Raw genomic sequence first — 19254 nt, forward strand, 5'->3', positions numbered from 1 at the left:
ATGGTGTGAGGGAAAGGTCCAACTTCATTCTTTTACATGTGGATATCTTGTTTTCCTGGTGCCATTTGTTGATAAGACAGTTATTTTTAAGTTTTTGTTTAGTAAGTCTGATGTCTAGACTTCCTTAGGGATGGTTTCTGTTCGTTTATTTTGTTCCTTTGAATTGTCCAAACTTTCTTGTTTCTTAGTATGCCTTGTGGTTGGCTTTTTGGAGAAAATTGAACATTTGAATATTACAATGTGGTAACTCTGGGAAGCATATTCTTCCCTTTCCCTGGGGTTTACCATTTTTTTGATTGTTGAAGGCTATAATAGGCCATTTGTTACTGAGTTTCCCAAACTATTTTTGCAAAGACTGTATTCCTTAATGTGTGTGGTCACCAAGTCTTTATCTTAGTTTGTGTTCGGTTAGTGTTTTGACAGATTTCTTTGAATGTCAGGAGCTGAAAAAACAAGAAAAAGAAACAAAACAAAGAAGCACTTCTCTGTCTTGGCACATTGTCTTGGTGCCAAGGCTGTCCTTCAACGCTTAGCCAGCCTTGAATTGAGCCTGGGATCAGCCCAAGGTGAAAGCTTAGGGTCTTCTCAGATGTTTTCTGAGCACGTATCTTGCCCTGAGTCTGCTCATTTCCCTCCAAACCAGGAACCAGTGTCCCAATCTGAGAACGTGGGTTTCCCTCTTAAAGACTGCCAGTATGCTGAGGAGGGTGTGGGCCAAGAATAAGTAAAGTGTCCCCAAAATTTTCGTACTGCTTTTGAGATTGGCTTTTTCTTTTTCTTTTTTTTTTTTAACATTTAATGTTATAATTCACATTTACTCGGCTTTAGAAGAATAAGAGAGATACAACACTAGGATCTCCATAAAGATATATCTTAGCCAAACCACTACCCCATTGGAAACAGCAAGACATTTTTAAAAAAATTTTTCTATTTTTTTTTTTTTGTCACACACACACACTGTATTTTATTTTTACAAGAGATAAATAGACTGACACCAAGCATTGTACATGGATGACCACAACAAAAGCAACAATGATTGCAATTACCAAACATGAAACACACTCATACTATGTCATAATATTGACATTCAGTCCAGTAATCCTCCACTGTAACAGCTCCTTTACTTTGCAGTGAAAATTGATTTGTATATTCTTTGCCTCTGAGTCCTTGTGGGATTTTTTTTTTTTTTAATTCAGACAGAAAGTCACAAAAATTATACTCATCCTCATCAGTTCACTCAGTCCCATGTAATTAATTTTTTTTTCATCTTCATCTTTTGTTAGCACTTTTATGAGTTCATCAGTTTTTCATTAGAGTTCTGAAAATGCTTATTCATTCAGTTCAGCAGTACAGTCAGTTACCAGAAACCTGTACTTGTCAGAGTCTTTTCCATGAATTTCTTGAAGATGAAACCCTTTTATAGGAACATATTTGCAAAATCATCAGAGTACACCCAGAACTGTCTGTAAATGACAAAAGACTTAAAAATGACCACGGTTAAAGATTTGATGAAAGTTCATAATAATGCAGTTGACAAGAAAATTAGTTATTTCTGAGATATACATTTCAAAGTAATAACTAGGATTATTACTTATAACATTATACCAGAACATATAAGATTTTTAGAAATTTCATGTAATGTTTGAAACATTTATATTAACATATTTCCATACATATTTCCATACAAATACAAATATAAGATTTTTAGAAATTTCATGTAATGTCTGAAACATTTATATTAACATATTTCCATACAAATAACCCAATGAAAGTTTAGTATTAGTTGTTTTGTTTGTTTATTTTTTTATATTGCAGGTTCTTATTAGGCATCAATTTTATACACATCAGTGTATACATGTCAATCCCAATCGCCCAATTCAGCACACAACCATCCCCACCCCACCGCAATTTTCCCCCCTTGGTGTCCATATGTCCATTCTCTACATCTGTGTCTCAACTTCTGCCCTGCAAACTGGCTCATCTGTACCATTTTTCTAGGGTCCACATACATGCATTAATATACGATATTTGTTTTTCTCTTTCTGACTTACTTCACTCTGTATGACAGTCTCTAGATCCATCCACGTCTCAACAAATGACTCAATTTCGTTCCTTTTTATGGCTGAGTAATATTCCATTGTATATATGTACCACATCTTCTTTATCCATTCGTCTGTTGATGGGCATTTAGGTTGCTTCCATGACCTGGCTATTGTAAATAGTGCTGCAATGAACATTCGGGTGCATGTGTCTTTTTGAATTACGGTTTTCTCTGAGTATATGCCCAGTAGTGGGATTGCTGGGTCATATGGGAATTCTATTTTTAGTTTTTTAAGGAACCTCCATATTGTTCTCCATAGTGGCTGTATCAATTTACATTCCCACCAACAGTGCAAGAGGGTTCCCTTTTCTCCACACCCTCTCCAGCATTTGTTGTTTGTAGATTTTCTGATGATGCCGATTCTAACAGGAGTGAGGTGATACCTCATTGTAGTTTTGATTTGCATTTCTCTAATAATTAGTGATGTTGAGCATCTTTTCATGTGCTTCATGGCCGTCTGTATGTCTTCTTGGGAGAAATGTCTATTTAGGTCTTCTGCTCATTTTTGGATTGGGGTGTTTGTTTCCTTAATATTGAGCTGAATGAGCTGTTTATATATTTTGGAGATTAATCCTTTGTCCGTTGATTCGTTTGCAAATATTTTCTCCCCTTCTGAGGGTTGTCTTTTCGTCTTGTTTATGGTTTCCTTTGCTGTGCAAAAGCTTTGAAGTTTCATTAGGTCCCATTTGTTTATTTTTGTTTTTATTTCCATTACTCTAGGAGGTGGATCAAAAAAGATCTTGCTGTGATTTATGTCAAAGAGTGTTCTTCCTATGTTTTCCTCTAAGAGTTTTATAGTGTCCGGTCTTACATTTAGGTCTCGAATCCATTTTGAGTTTATTTTTGTGTATGGTGTTAGGGAGTATTCTAATTTCATTCTTTTACATGTAGCTGTCCAGTTTTCCCAGCACCACTTGTTGAAGAGACTGTCTTTTCTCCATTGTATATCTTTGCCTCCTTTGTCATAGATTAGTTGACCATAGGTGCGTGGGTTAATCTCTGGGCTTTCTATCTTGTTCCATTGATCTATGTTTCTGTTTTTGTGCCAGTACCATATTGTCTTGATTACTGTAGCTTTGTAGTATAGTCTGAAGTCAGGGAGTCTGATTCCTCCAGCTCCATTTTTTTGCCTCAAGACTGCTTTGGCTATTCGGGGTCTTTTGTGTCTCCATACAAATTTTAAGATGATTTGTTCTAGCTCCGTAAAAAATGCCATTGGTAATTTGATAGGGATTGCATTGAATCTGTAGATTGCTTTGGGTAGTATACTCATTTTCACAATGTTGATTCTTCCAGTCCAAGAACATGGTATATCTCTCCATCTGTTGGTATCATCTTTAATTTCTTTCATCAGTGTCTTATAGTTTTCTGCATACAGGTCTTTTGTCTCCCTAGGTAGGTTTATTCCTAGGTATTTTATTCTTTTTGTTGCAATGGTAAATGGGAGTGTTTCCATAATTTCTCTTTCAGATTTTTCATCGTTAGTGTATAGGAATGCAAGAGATTTCTGTGCATTAATTTTGTATCCTGCAACTTTACCATATTCATTAATTAGCTCTAGCAGTTTTCTGGTGGCAGTTTTAGGATTCTCTATGTATAGTATCATGTCATCCGCAAAGAGTGACAGTTTTACTTCTTCTTTTCCAATTTGTATTCCTTTTATTTCTTTTTCTTCTCTGATTGCCGTGGCTAGGACTTCCAGAACTATGTTGAATAATAGTGGTGAGAGTGGACATCCTTGTCTCGTTCCTGATCTTAGAGGAAATGCTTTCAGTTTTTCACCATTGAGAATGATGTTTGCTGTGGGTTTGTCATATATGGCCTTTATTATGTTGAGGTAGGTTCCCTCTATGCCCACTTTCTGGAGAGTTTTTATCATAAATGGGTGTTGAATTTTGTCAAAAGCTTTTTCTGCATCTATTGAGATGATCATATGGTTTTTCTTCTTCAATTTGTTAATATGGTGTATCACACTGATTGATTTGCGTATATTGAAGAATCCTTGCATCCCTGGGATAAATCCCACTTGATCGTGGTGTATGATCCTTTTAACGTGTTGTTGGATTCTGTTTGCTAGTATTTTGTTGAGGATTTTTTCATCTATATTCATCAGTGATATTGGTCTGCAATTTTCTTTTTTTGTAGTGTCTTTGTCTGGTTTTGGTATCAGGGTGATGGTGGCCTCATAGAATGAGTGTGGGAATGTTCCTTCCTCTGCAATTTTTTGGAAGAGTTTGAAAAGGATAGGTGTTAGCTCTTCTCTAAATGTTTGATAGAATTCACCTGTGAAGCCATCTGGTCCTGGACTTTTGTTTGTTGGAAGATTTTTTTTTTTTTTTTTTTTTTTTTTTTTTTTTTTAAATTAATTTATTTTATTTTATTTATTTATTTTTTATTTATGGCTGTGTTGGGTGTCTGTTTCTGTGCGAGGGCTTTCTCTAGTTGCGGCAAGCGGGGGCCACTCTTCATCGCGGTGCGCGGGCCTCTCACTATCGCGGCCTCTCTTGTTGCGGAGCACAGGCTCCAGACGCGCAGGCTCAGTAATTGTGGCTCACGGGCCTAGTTGCTCCGCGGCATGTGGGATCTTCCCAGACCAGGGCTCGAACCCGTGTCCCCTGCATTGGCAGGCAGATTCTCAACCACTGCGCCACCAGGGAAGCCCTGTTTGTTGGAAGATTTTTAATCATAGTTTCAATTTCATTACTTGTGATTGGTCTGTTCATATTTTCTGTTTCTTCCTGGTTCAGTCTTGGAAGGTTATACCTTTCTAAGAATTTGTCCATTTCTTCCAGGTTGTCCATTTTATTGGCATAAAGTTGCTTGTAGTAGTCTCTTAGGATGCTTTGTATTTCTGCGGTGTCTGTTGTAACTTCTCCTTTTTCATTTCTGATTTTATTGATTTGAGTCCTCTCCCTCTTTTTCTTGATGAGTCTGGCTAATGGCTTATCAATTTTGTTTATCTTCTCAAAGAACCAACTTTTAGTTTTATTGATCTTTGCTATTGTTTTCTTTGTTTCTATTTCATTTATTTCTGCTCTGATCTTTATGATTTCTTTCCTTCTGCTAACTTTGGGTTTTGTTTGTTCTTCTTTCTCTAGTTTCTTTAGGTGTAAGGTTAGATTGTTTACTTGAGATTTTTCTTGTTTCTTGAGGTAGGCTTGTATAGCTGTAAACTTCCCTCTTAGAACTGCTTTTGCTGCATCCCATAGGTTTTGGGTCGTCGTGTTTTCATTGTCATTTTTCTCTAGGTATTTTTTGATTTCCTCTTTGATTTCTTCAGTGATCTCTTGGTTATTTAGTAACGTATTGTTTAGCCTCCATGTGTTTGTCTTTTTTACGTTTTTTTCCCTGTAATTCATTTCTAATCTCATAGCGTTGTGGTTAGAAAAGATGCTTGATATGATTTCAATTTTCCTAAATTTACTGAGGCTTGATTTGTGACCCAAGATGTGATCTATCCTGGAGAGTGTTCCGTGCACACTTGAGAAGAACATGTAATCTGCTGTTTTTGGATGGAATGTCCTATATATATCAATTAAATCTATCTGGTCTATTGTGTCATTTAAAGCTTCTGTTTCCTTATTTATTTTCATTTTGGATGATCTGTCCATTGGTGTAAGTGAGGTGTTAAAAGTCCCCTACTATGATTGTGTTACTGTCAATTTCCTCTTTTATAGCTGTTAGCAGTTGCCTTATGTATTGAGGTGCTCCTATGTTGGGTGCATATATATTTATAATTGTTATATCTTCTTCTTGGATTGATCCCTTGATCATTCTGTAGTGTCCTTCCTTGTCTCTTGTAACATTCTTTATTTTAAAGTCTATTTTATCTGATATGAGTATAGCTACTCCAGCTTTCTTTTGATTTCCATTTGCATGGAATATCTTTTTCCATCCCCTCACTTTCAGTCTGTATGTGTCCCTAGGTCTAAAGTGGGTCTCTTGTAGACAGCATATATATGGGTCTTGTTTTTGTATCCATTCAGCCAGTCTGTGTCTTTTGGTTGGGGCATTTAATCCATTCATGTTTAAGGTAATTATCGATAGGTATGTTCCTATGACCATTTTCTTAATTGTTTTGGATTTGTTTTTGTAGGTCCTTTTCTTCTCTTGTGTTTCCCACTTAGAGAAGTTCCTTTAGCATTTGTTGTAGAGCTGGTTTGGTGGTGCTGAATTCTCTTAGCTTTGGCTTGTCTGTAAAGCTTTTGATTTCTCCATCAAATCTAAATGAGATCCTTGCCGGGTAGAGTAATCTTGGTTGTAGGTTCTTCCCTTTCATCACTTTAAGTATATCATGCCACTCCCTTCTGGCTTGCAGAGTTTCTGCTGAGAAATCAGCTGTTAACCTTATGGGAGTTCCCTTGTATGTTATTTGTCGTTTTTCCCTTGCTGCTTTCAATAATTTTTCTTTGTCTTTAATTTTTGCCACTTTGATTACTATGTGTCTCGGCGTGTTTCTCCTTGGGTTTATTCTGTATGGGACTCTCTGCGCTTCCTGGACTTGGGTGGCTATTTCCTTTCCCATGTTAGGGAAGTTTTCGACTATAATCTCTTCAAATATTTTCTCTGGTCCTTTCTCTCTCTCTTCTCCTTCTGGGACCCCTATAATGCGAATGTTGTTGCGTTTAATGTTGTCCCAGAGGTCTCTTAGGCTGTCTTCATTTCTTTTCATTCTTTTTTCTTTAGTCTGTTCCGCCGCAGTGAATTCCACCATTCTGTCTTCCAGGTCACTTATCCGTTCTTCTGCCTCAGTTATTCTGCTATTGATTCCTTCTAGTGTAGTTTTCATTTCAGTTATTGTATTGGTCATCTCTGTTTGTTTGTTCTTTAATTCTTCTAGGTCTTTGTTAATCATTTCTTGCATCTTCTCAATCTTTGCCTCCATTCTTATTCCGAGGTCCTGGATCATCTTCACTATCATTATTCTGAATTCTTTTTCTGGAAGGTTGCCTATCTCCACTTCATTTAGTTGTTTTTCTGGGGTTTTTTCTTGTTCCTTCATCAGGTACATAGCCCTCTGCCTTTTCATCTTGTCTATCTTTCTGTAACTGTGGTTTTTGGTCCACAGGCTGCAGGATTGTAGTTTTTCTTGCTTCTGCTGTCTGCCCTCTGGTGGTTGAGGCTATCTAAGAGGCTTGATGGGAGGCTCTGGTGGTGGGTAGAGCTGACTGTTGCTGTGGCGGTCAGAGCTCAGTAAACCTTTAATCCACTTGACTGCTGATGGGTGGCGCTGGGTTCCCTCCCTGTTGGTTGTTTTGCCTGAGGCAACCCAACACTGGAGCCTACCTGGGCTCTTTGGTGAGGTTAATGGCAGACTCTGGGAGGACTCACGCCAAGGAGCACTTCCCAGAACCTCCGCTGCCAGAGTCCTTGTCCCCACAGTGAAACAGAGCCACCCCCCACCTCTGCAGGAGACCCCCCAACACCAGCAGGTAGGTCTGGTTCAGTCTCCCCCAGGGTCACTGCTCCTTCCCCTGGGTCCCAATGCGCACACTACTTTGTGTGTGCCCTCCAAGAGTGGGGTCTCTGTTTCCCCCAGTCCTGTCGAAGTCCTGCAATCAATTCCCACTAGGCTTCAAAGTCTGATTCTCTAGGAATTCCTCCTCCCGTTGCCGGACCCCCAGGTTGGGAAGCCTGACATGGGGCTCAGAACCTTCACTCCAGTGGGTGGACTTCTGTGGTATAAGTGTTTGCCAGTCTGTGAGTCACCCACCCAGCAGTTACGGGATTAGATTTTACTCTGATTGCGCCCCTCCTACCGTCTCACTGTGGCTTCTCCTCTGTCCTTGGACGTGGGGTATCCTCCTTGGTGAAGTCCAGGGTCTTCCTGTCAATGATTGTCCAGCAGCCAGTTGTGATTCTGGTGCTCTCGCAAGAGCTGTCTTCCTGTCTTGACACACCCACTTGGAGTGGAGCTTCCTTCTTGTTGAGTTATGGAGGGGCAGAGCAGTTGTGGCTTCAGTGCCACAGATTCTCACTCTTTTTGCTGAGATTTAGTAAATTTGGTGTGGTGGGGGAAATATTTCTTCTTTTGCTGTGGGCTCTTAGGACAATTTTCAGGAACTTTATTCTACCAGTTTTTTTATACCTTTCTCCAGTTACGGTTGTTTTGTTGAAGAAAAAGGCTGCAGATCTCCTTACTCTACGATTCTGGAAGTTGATCCTCTTTACTTTGTTTTTCATGTAAATTTTATTGACATGTACATGCAAAAGTGTACAAATCATAAGTCTACAGTTCGGTGAATTTTCAGAGTGAACATGTCTATGTAACCAGTACTACATTCAAGACCCAGAACTTTGCCAGAACTCCTGAATCCTCTCTGTGGCCCTCTTGCAGAATCTCTTCACTCAGTATTCCTGTAACTGTTGATGTTATTCAGGCCTGTAATGCCATGGATCATATTTGCCTGTTTCTGAACCTTTTTAAAAATGGAATCTTGTACTCTTGTGTGGGGCTTCTTCAGCTCATGGTTAGATTGATGAGCTACATGTGGTTACAGTTTATTTTCATTGCTTCATAGTACTATGTTATATAAATAGTAAATAGTGAAAGCAATGAAAAATTCTGTATCCTGTTAGGCTGTTACGAATAGTGTTACTGTGAACATTTTTATACTTGTATTTTGATGAACATATGTCTACATTTCTGTTGGACATAGAGTGGGATTTGGGGGTCATAGAATGTGGATAAAGAGTTAAATCCTTTCCTGTGCTATATGAAAATCTGTCCTTTGATTAAATCTCTAGCTTTGTTTCCCCCAAAACAGAATGAGGGTAAGAATGTCAGTGATGTTACTAGGTAGCAAGCATTGGTTGTGGTAAAAATTATTTCTGATTGACAAATTACGTCTTTATTGGGAGGAATGATAATGCTGATTGGGATACTATGCTTTGTGCTTCTCTTGAGTGTAGTGACCATTGTAACTGGGCATGTGTCTTGTGGGGAACCTGTGCCTGTATTGTTGCCTCAAGAGATGTTGGCTTCTGTGGGGTAAGGGTTACCTGGCTTGCTTGCTTTCATGGTGTTAGATTGATGCCAAACATGGCCTTATGGTCATTTTCTGAGTTTGAATGTTTAATAGAACCTAAGACTATCCCTTGGTGGGTGTTACAGGTAGGGTAAACCTTAGGAGATACTGCCAAGCAGTTTTCCAAAATGGTTTTACCAATTTACGCTCCTACCGGTAGTGTACGGAGAGGTGTAGTTACACCTTGCCAACCCTTGGTTTTTGTTTTTGTTTTTGTTTCCCTCCCTCCCTTCTTTCTTTCCTTCCTTCCTTCCCTCCTTTCTTTCTAAAAGAAATTTTGGTAGTATGCTTACATTTTTTTCAGCATGTTATGAAAAAATTTTAATATAGAGAAAAGTTGAAAGAATTCTATGGTGAACTCTCATATACCCATAACCAGATGTGACAGTTAACGTTTTGCTATGCTTGTTGTCATATATCTTTTCATCTACCCATCCATTGATTTATTTTTTTCATTTCATTTCCCCTTAAATATACATATAAGTATATATATTTTTGTTTTGTTTTGTTTTTTGTTTTATTTAATATCTTTGTTGGAGTGTGATTGCTTTACAATGGTGTATTAGTTTCTGCTTTACAACAAAGTGAATCAGCTATACATATACATATATCCCCATATCTCTTCCCTCTTGCGTCTCCCTCCCACCCTCCCTATCCCACCCCTCTAGGTGGACACAAAGCACCGAGCTGATCTCCCTGTGCTATGCGGCTGCTTCCCACTAGCTATCTATTTTACATTTGGTAGTGTATATATGTCCATGCCACTCTCTCACTTTGTCCCAGCTTACCCTTCCCCGTCCCCGTGTTCTCAAGTCCATTCTCTATGTCTGTGTCTTTATTCCTGTCCTGCCCCTAAGTTCTTCAGAACTTTTTTTTTTTTTTTAGATTCCATATATATGTGTTAGCATACGGTATTTGTTTTTCTCTTTCAGACTTACTTCACTCTGTATGACAGACTCTAGGTCCATCCACCTCACTACAAATTAACTCAATTTCGTTTCTTTTTATGGCTGAGTAATATTCCATTGTATATATGTGCCACATCTTCACATATAAGTATACATATTATTAAAGATAAATATTAGCTTATAATTTTTTTCTTTCACTGTAAAATTTACGTATAATTGAAATGTACAAATCTTAATTGTATCTTCACTGAGTGTTCACATAAGTATAACCCTTTGTAACACAAACCCCTATAAAAATGTAGAACATTACCATCACACCTGAAATTACCCTCATGTCCCTTCCAGTTAAGCCCTACCTCCACCCCACAAAAGTCAACAACTGTTTTTACTTTTTCCCACCATAGATGAGTTTTGTCTGCTCTAGAACTTCACATAAATGGAATCCTGTTAGTTTCCTAGGGTTGCCATAACAAACTACCACAAATCAGGTGGCTTAAAATAACAGATTTTATTTGCTCACAATTCTGGAGGCTAGGAGTCCAGACACATGTTCTCTTGAAGGCTCTCGGAGAGAATCTGTTACATGCCTTTCTCTTAGCTTCTGAGTGTTGCTGACAGTCCTTGGTGTTCTTGGCTTGCAGCTGCATAACTCCAGCCTCTGCTTTCATAGTCACATGACATTCTCCCTATGTGTCTGTACAAAGTCATCCCTTCTCTGTGTCTCTGTTTCAAGGGCACCAATGATATTAGATTAAGGGCCCACCCTTCTCTAGTATGAACTCAATTATGTCTACAACAACCCTATTTCCAAATAAGATTACGTTCTTGGGTACAGGGGTTAGCACTTAAGCATATCTTTTGGGGGCACACAATGCAACCCGTAACTGTAATCATACAGTGTGTATTCTTTTGTACAAGTTTCTTTTATGTAGTATAATGTTCCAGATTTATCCCTTTGTGGTTATTAGTAGTTTATTTCTTTTTAATTATTGTTCTACTATACTTTTTTTTTTTTTTTAATCTTTCTTGTTTTTTTGGCTGTGCTGCACGGCTTGTGAGATTTTAGTTCCCCCACCAGGGATTGAACCCAGACCCTCGGCAGTGAGAGTGCAGAGTCCTAACCACTGGACCGCCAGGGAATTCCCTTGTTCTCTGAAGCCACAATTTGCTCTCCTCTCTCCCTAACTCAACAAGAGGGAAGCTCCACTCCAAGTGGGTGTGGCCAAGACAGGAAGACAGGGCTCCCTGTCTCCCTAGCTCCCAGTCAAGCATCCCTCCAGGAGGAGCAGAATACCAGCATTTCTTATCACTTCCAGCTCAGTGCTGCAGAGCTGAGTGGAGCTGATTGTGGGCTCCCTTCCTCCATCCACTTCCCTTGTTGGTTGTTCTCCAGTTCATGGTCCCTCAGCTGTTTCCAGCTTTTGGCTATTTTGAATAAAGTTGCTATGAAGATTCTTATACAAGTTTATTTTTGTGGTCATATGTTTTCATTTTTCTTGGACAAATAATTAGGAGTGGAAGTGCTCCGTCATAGAGTAGGTATATGTTTGGTTGTAAAGTAAACTGCCAGATCATTTTCCAAAGTGGTTGTATTATTTTCTAATCCCAGCAACAACATATGCAAATCCTGGCTTCTGCGTTAGTTAGTTTGGGCTGCTGTAACAAAGTGTATGGAGTGGGTCACTTAAACAATAGAAATTTATTTTTCACAGTTCTGGAGCTGGGAAGTCTAAGATGAAGGTGCTGGCCAATTTGGTTCCTGGTTTGGTCCTCTTTCTGATTATGCTCTCATATAGTGGAGAGCTAGCCAGCTCTCTGGCCTCTTATTAGGGTGCTAATCCCATTCATGGGATCTCTACCCTCGTGACCTAATTAGACCTCCCAAAGGCCCCATCTCCAAATACCATCACATTGAATTAGGATTTCTATGTGAATTTCGAGGGGACACATTTGGTTCACTTACAGTGTCCTCACCAACATTTGCTATTATCTATCTTTTTAATTTTAATCCTTCTGATGGATTTGTAGTAGTATCTCATTGTAGTTGTAATTTGCATGTCCCAGGTAACTAATGATATTGAATCTTTTTTCATTTTTTATTGGCCAGCCACTTGTATATCTTCCATTGTGAAGTGCCTGCTTGAATCTTTTGCCCCTTGAGTTCTTTATCTTTGTATTATTGAGTGTAGGAGTTCAGTAGTGATATGTATCAGTACTTTGCCAGATGTGTTTTGTGAATATTTTCTGTGGTCTGTGGTTTGCATATTCATTTTCTTTCTTTCTTTTTTTTTAAATAAATTTATTTATTTATTTATTTATTGCTGTGTTGGGTCTTCGTTGCTGCACGCGGGCTTTCTCTCGTTGCAGCGAGTGGGGGCTACTCTTTGTTGTGGTGCACAGGCTTCTCATTGCGGTGGCTTCTCTTGTGGTGGAGCACAGGTTCTAGGCGTGCGGGCTCAGTAGTTGTGGCTTACGGGCTCTAGAGTGCGGGCTTCAGTAGTTGTGGCACATGGGCTTCATTGCTCCGTGGCATGTAGGATCTTCCCAGACCAGGGCTTGAACCCATGTCCCCTGCATTGGCAGGCGGATTCTTAACCACTGCACCACCAGGGAAGTCCTTAATGGTGTCTTTTCATGAGCTGTAATTTTTAATTTTCATGAAGTCTAATTCATAAACTTTTGCTTTTATGGCTATTACTTTCTGCGTCCTATCTAAGAAAACTCTAGGAATATGAAAATATTCCCCTTTTTTTCACCTAAAAACTTTACAGTTTTAGCTTTTATGTTTAGGCTTATAGTCCATTTCAAATTAATTTTTGAATAGTGGATGAGATAGAGGTTAATTTTTTCCTTATGAATATTAGTTATTCCTTTATCACTTGTAAAAGCTTTTCTTGTAAGTGGGTGTATATTCCACTGACTTTTTTTTTTTTTTTTAGAGTGTTCGTTTCTTTTTCTTTTTCTTTATTTATTTATTTTTATTTTTGGCTGTGTTGGGTCTTTCGTTTCTGTGCGAGGGCTTTCTCTAGTTGCGGCGAGTGGGGGCCACTCTTCATCGCGGTGCGCGGGCCTCTCACTATCGTGGCCTCTCTTGTTGCGGAGCACAGGCTCCAGACGCGCAGGCTCAGTAATTGTGGCTCACGGGCCTAGTTGCTCCGCGGCATGTGGGATCTTCCCAGACCAGGGCTCGAACACGTGTCCCCTGCATTGGCAGGCAGATTCTCAACCACTGCGCCACCAGGGAAGCCCCCACTGACTTTTTAAAAAATATTTATTTTGTTTATTTATTTGGCTGCACTGGGTCTTAGTTGGGGCATGTGGGATCTTCGTTGTAGGGTGTGGGATCTAGTTCCCTGACTGGGGATTGAACCTGGGCCCCCTGCATTGGGAGCGTGGAGTCTTAACCACCGGGAAGTCCCACCATTGATTGATTTGTTGATTCTAATGTTTAAATCACAGTGTCTTCATTACTGTAGCTTTATGGTAATGAGATGGCCTGGGCCGTGAGACCCTTTACTGGAGTGCTTGTGCCTGGACAAACATCTCCTCAACCAACAGAATACAAAAAAACTATAAGGGACTAAAAATAATAACTACATGCATGAGCAGTTGGGGCAAATTATGAACAATGAGACACAAAAAGGCCAAAACCCAACTGCCACTTTTGAGGTGCCAGGAGCAATAGCAATAGCATGATCCCTGCACACAGCACCACCAAGGGGGTGGGCAGACCACCTAAGCCACCCCTCTGGCCCAACCCACCAATCCACTCCTACCCTCACCCCATCTAAGGACCCAGCTTGGCCCCTTGGGGAGCGAACAGGGGCACCTGTTACTTGTTCTCGCTCCCTTGTGCTGTAGCACAACTCCCAATAAACGCTTTCCTGAACTTCTCATCTGGCCTCTTACCACTTTCTGTTGATTAAAGAGTCCAAGAACCTAGGTCAGTAACAGTAAGTCCTGAAGGCACACAGTGATAGTTCTCCAACTTCATTATTCTTTTTCATGTTTGCTTTGAGTATTCTAGGTCCTTTCTATTTCCATGTAAATTTAAAAATCAACCTGTCAATTTCTACTGAAAGCCTAGTGGGAGTTTGATTGGGGTCGCGTTGAATCTGTAGATCAATTTGGGGAGAATTGACATCTTAACAATATAGAGCCCTCGTACCCATGAAAATAGTATATTTCTCTACTTATTTAGATCTTTATTCCTCTCAGTAGTGTTTTGTAGTTTTTCAGTGAGGATGTATTACACATTGTTACATGTAACATAACAAAAAGATATATTTAAGTTCTAACCCCTAATACTTCTGAATGTGACCTTATTTGGAAATCAGGTCTTTACAGAGGTAATCAAGTTAAGGTCATTAGGGTGGGCCGGAATCTATTATGACTGGTCTCTTCATAAAAAGGGGAAATTTGGACACACACACACACACACACAGAAGGAAGATGATGTGAAGACACACAGTGAGAATGCTATTTGAAGACAGAGGATTGGAGTGATGCATCTGTAAGCCAAGGAACACCAGAGATTGCTGGCAAACCACCAGAAGCTAGAAAAAGTCAAAGAATAATTCCTACAGGTTTCAGAGGGAGATTGGTACTACAGAGCAACTTTAATTTAATTGTGAGTAGAAGCTGTTTCCTTGATGATGCAAGCGGAGTCAAATTGAGGGATGGAAGAATAATTTTATAAACAGCCTAATTGTTCAAGTTAGGTTTTATTATTTGTTTTTATTTTTGGTCCAGTATTGGACATTTAGTTCTTTAATTAACTTGGATTTTTCTTTCAGAGTAAAATAAAAAGTATGGGGATAAATTTCCTTTAGTGAATCTTGTCTTCTTAAGAAGAATACTCACCGTAAGAAAGCAATATTAAGTACAGTGGGAACATTTAATTTCAGTAGTTTACGAGAGAAATTTTAGAGCTAACTAACACAAATGAGTGTTGTGAGGTACTTTCAACAGATGGCACTTATTGACTGTCATAGTCGCTTCTAGTCTATAAAACAGATTTTTTAAAATTTGTCATACTCTTAGAAATTGTTTAAGAAACAGCAAATAATTGCTGCATTTAGATTATTGGAAGCATATTAAGGCAATTTAAATTTGTGTTTTTGGTTGAAAAAGTTACTGATCTTAGTTTAAATTTACCTGTGTACAAATCAGTAAACATTAAAAATATCAGTAAAGCAATTATACTTCAATAAAGATGTTTTAAAAAAAAATCTCAGTAGTTCGATTAAAAATTTTTTTTTTTTTTTTTTTGCCCCACCGTGTGGCTTGTGGGGTCTTAGTTCCCCGACCAGGGATCAAACCCGCACCCCCTGCAGTGGAAGCACGGTGTCTTAAGCACTGGACTGCCAGGGAAGCCCCCCAATTTTTTTTTAAATTACAGTGCTCTGCTTGCTATAGAGTGAGTAGTTAAGTATCTTCTGTAAATTGCTTGTTCCTTTCATTTGCCCATTACTGAAGTGTGTTTTTCTTAATCTGTAGAAGTTCTTGTTATATTCTGCATGTTAATTGTCTATTGATTTATGTATTTGCAAATAACTTCTCCCAGTTTGTTGTTTTTAACTTTGTGATGTTTGTCATCATATAAAAGTTTTGTTTGGGTATTTCTTCTGTTATTCAGGAAATCTACCCTATCTTAAAATTTTGAATTTATCATTTATATTTTCTTCAGTCATTTTTAGTTTCCATTAAATTTTTTTAAATTCACCTGCCATCTGAGTGTTGTATAAAACAGCCGTCTTAACTTTTTTTTCCCCCAGGAATTGAAAGTTCCTGGGGAACCCACACTGCTTGGTGAATGATACATCCTCATTGTATACTGTTTAGCTAATCAAACAACAGTCTGCTTGTTTTCCAGAGCTGTTTGGGGGATTTTCATTTTTTTTAACTGTTTCTTGATGGCTGTGTTTGTACCACGCCTTCTTCATTTAATTCTACTTAATTATGTGTTTTCATATCTAATACAGTAAATCTCTCTTCATTGTTCTTTTTCTAAATTACCTTAGCTATTTTTTATTGTGTCTAATGTGTAAAGTGATTTACTTTTTTCTTTTTTTTTGCGTGGCTTCTGGGATCTTAGTTCCCCTACCAGGGATTGAACCCAGGCCACGTCAGTGAAAGCACCAAATCCTAACCACGAGACCACCGGGGAACTCTCAAAGTGATTTACTTTTTTTTTTTTTTTTTTTAATAAATTTATTTATTTTATTTATTTATTTTTGGCTGCACTGGGTCTTTGTTGCTGCGCGCGGGCTTTCTCTAGTTGCGGCGAACGGGGGCTACTCTTCATTGCGGTGCGCGGGCTTCTCACTGCAGTGGCTTCTCTTGTTGCGGAGCACCGGCTCTAGGCGCGTGGGCTTCAGTAGTTGTGGCACGTGGGCTCAGTAGTTGTGGCTCACGGGCTCTAGAGCGCAGGCTCAGTAGTTGTGGCACACGGGCTTAGTTGCTCCACGGCATGTGGGATCTTCCCGGACCAGGGCTCGAACCCGTGTCCCCTGCATTGGCAGGCGGATTCTTAACCACTGCGCCACCAAGGAAGCCCCGTGATTTACTTTTTATCAAGTTTTGTTTATTGTGGTAAAAATATACATAACATAAAATTTACCATTTTAACCATTTTTTTTTTTTTTTGGCTGCGTTCGGTCTTTGTTGCTGTGCGCAGGCTTTCTCTAGTTGTGGTGAGCGGGGGCTACTCTTCGTTACAGTGCAAAGGCTTCTCATTACAGTGGCTTCTGTTGTTGTGGAGCATGGGCTCTAGGTGTGCGGGCTTCAGTAGTTGCAGCATGCGGGTTCAGTAGTTGCAGCATGCAGGCCCTAGAGCGTGCAGGCTTCGGTAGTTGTGGTTCACGGGCTCTAGAGCGCTGGCTCAGTAGTTGTGGCGCACAGGCTTAGTTGCTCCACAGCATGTGGGATCTTCCCAGACCAGGGCTCGAACCCGTGTCCCCTGCATTGGCAGGCGGATTCTTAACCACTGCACCACCAGGGAAATCCCCATTTTAACCATTTTTAAGTGTACAGTTCAGTGACATTAAGAACATCATATTGCTGTGCAGCCATCACCACCATCCATCTGCAGAACTTTTTCATCTTACACAATTGAAACTGTACCCATTAAACAATATCTCCTCAATTCCCCCTCCTCTAACTAACCCCTGGCAACCATCATTCCACTTTCTGTCAAACTTGACTATTCTGGGTACCTCATATAAGTAGAGGACAAAGTAGGTATTTGTGCTTTTGTGTCTGGCTTCTTTCACTTAGCATGGTGTCTTCAGGGTTCATCCGTGTTGTAGCATGTGTCAGAATTTCATTCTTTTGTACAACTGAATAATATTCTATTGTATGTATTTACCACATTTTATTTATCCATTCATGTTGATGGACACTTGAGTTACTTCCACCATTTGGCTGTTGTGAATAATGCTGGCTATGACATGGTGTATAAGTATCTGTTTGATACCCTACTTTCAGATCTTTTGTATATGTATCTATAAGTGGAAATGCTGGATCACACGGTATTTCTATGTTTAGTTTTTTGAGCAACTGCCATACTGTTTTCCATAGCAGCTATACCATTTTACACTTCCACTGACAGTGCACAAGGATTCAAATTTCATCTCCTTGCCAATGCTTGTTATTTTGTTTGTTTTATAGTAGCCACTCTAATGGGTACAAAGTGTATTTCTTTGTGGTTTTGATTTGCATTTCCCTGACGACTAGTGATGTTGAGCATCTTTTCATGTGCTTGTGGGCCATTTGTATATACCTTTTTTGAGAAATATGTGTTTGCTATTATTGTAGGATTACTTTTTAAAACTTCCTTTACTGTTATGTTAATGGCTTCTAGAGGAAGAGCTAAGTATACGTGTTCATGTGCCATTTTGAACCAGAAGACCTCTGGCCTCTCTCTCTCTTTTTTTTTTTTTTCTTTAATACTTATTTATTTATTTATTTATTTATTTATTTATTTTTTGGCTGAGGCAGGTGTTAGTTGTGGCATGCGGGATCTTTAGTTGTGGCATGCAAACTCTTAGTTGCAGCATGTGGACTATTTCCCTGACCAGGGATCAAACCTGGGCCGCCTGCATTGGGAGCGCAGATTCTTGGCCCCTGCACCACCAGGGAAGTCCCTGACCTTGTTTTTTTTTTTTTTTTTTTTTGTATTTGGTTAATTCCAGGGAACATAGATTCCTTTCTTTTCTTTTCTTTTAATTTTATTTATTTATTTTTTGGCTGCATTGGGTCTTCATTGCTGTGCACGGGCTTTCTCTAGTTGCGGCGAGTGGGGGCTACTCTTTGTTGCAGTGCGCGGGCTTCTCATTGCGGTGGCTTCTCTTGTTGCGGAGCACGGACTCTAGGTGCACGGGCTTCAGTAGTTGTGACGCATGGGCTCAGTTGCGCCACGGCATGTGGGATCTTCCCAGACCAGGGATCGAACCCGTGTACCCTGCATTGGCAGGCAGATTCTTAACCACTGCACTACTAGGGAAGTCCTGGCCTTTCTTTTAAAATGGAATTCCATTAAAAAATATTGCTATAGCTGTTAATAATTGTATGTTTATTTTAATTTTGCATTTTTATATTAATATAGGTTTAGTGGAAGATCAAAGCTAGCCGTAGAATTCGGTGTTGCCTATAATATAATTTTCTTTCTTGATCTGAAACAGTTGATGACTATCAGCCAGTTCGCCTATTAAGTAAACCTGGGGAATTAAGAAGAGAATATGAAGAGGAGATAAGCAAGGTAAGTACTAAATAGTTGCTCTTTTTTGGAAAACTTTTCTGCTGTGTTTACATACAGTTTTATGTGCTTATATAAATAAATAGTATATATTGAAATGTGAATAACTTTAATGTGCTTTATAAAGGCTCCATTTTTTACATGTGTTCAAAATAGTTTAAAAGTAGCTTTAATTTATTTATACATGCTCTTCTTATGTGATAGTGATCTGTAAGCATTTAAGTATGAAGGAAATTTTTTTAATTTCCGTGAAACTTTGAGCGTAAAGGATGGGAAAAAGGTGGTAGATTATGCGTGTCTTAAGTCCATTTAGGCTGCTATAACAAAAACACCATAGACTGGGTGACTTAAACAACAAACATTTGTTCTCACAGTTCTGGATCTGGGAAGTGCAAGATTAAGGCACTGGGAGATCTGGTATTGGGCAAGGGCCTGCTTCCTGGCTTGTAGACAGCTGCC

The 19254-nt window shown here is 39.2% G+C and overlaps 1 protein-coding gene across 3 annotated transcripts in view; it reads left to right on the plus strand.

Moving 5' to 3' along the window:
* RNF168 (ring finger protein 168) overlaps positions 1–19254 on the plus strand; it is a 46277-nt gene that overhangs the window by 6406 nt on the left and 20617 nt on the right. For all 3 annotated transcript variants that reach the window (XM_036851175.1, XM_036851173.1, XM_036851174.1), the window contains exon 3: positions 18722–18798. In XM_036851175.1, the coding sequence (XP_036707070.1) occupies positions 18722–18798 (77 nt within the window). The remainder of the gene's footprint in view (positions 1–18721; positions 18799–19254) is intronic.

The sequence above is a fragment of the Balaenoptera musculus genome, chromosome 4 (assembly GCF_009873245.2).
Source record: "Balaenoptera musculus isolate JJ_BM4_2016_0621 chromosome 4, mBalMus1.pri.v3, whole genome shotgun sequence".
In the NCBI taxonomy this organism is placed as follows: domain Eukaryota; kingdom Metazoa; phylum Chordata; class Mammalia; order Artiodactyla; family Balaenopteridae; genus Balaenoptera; species Balaenoptera musculus.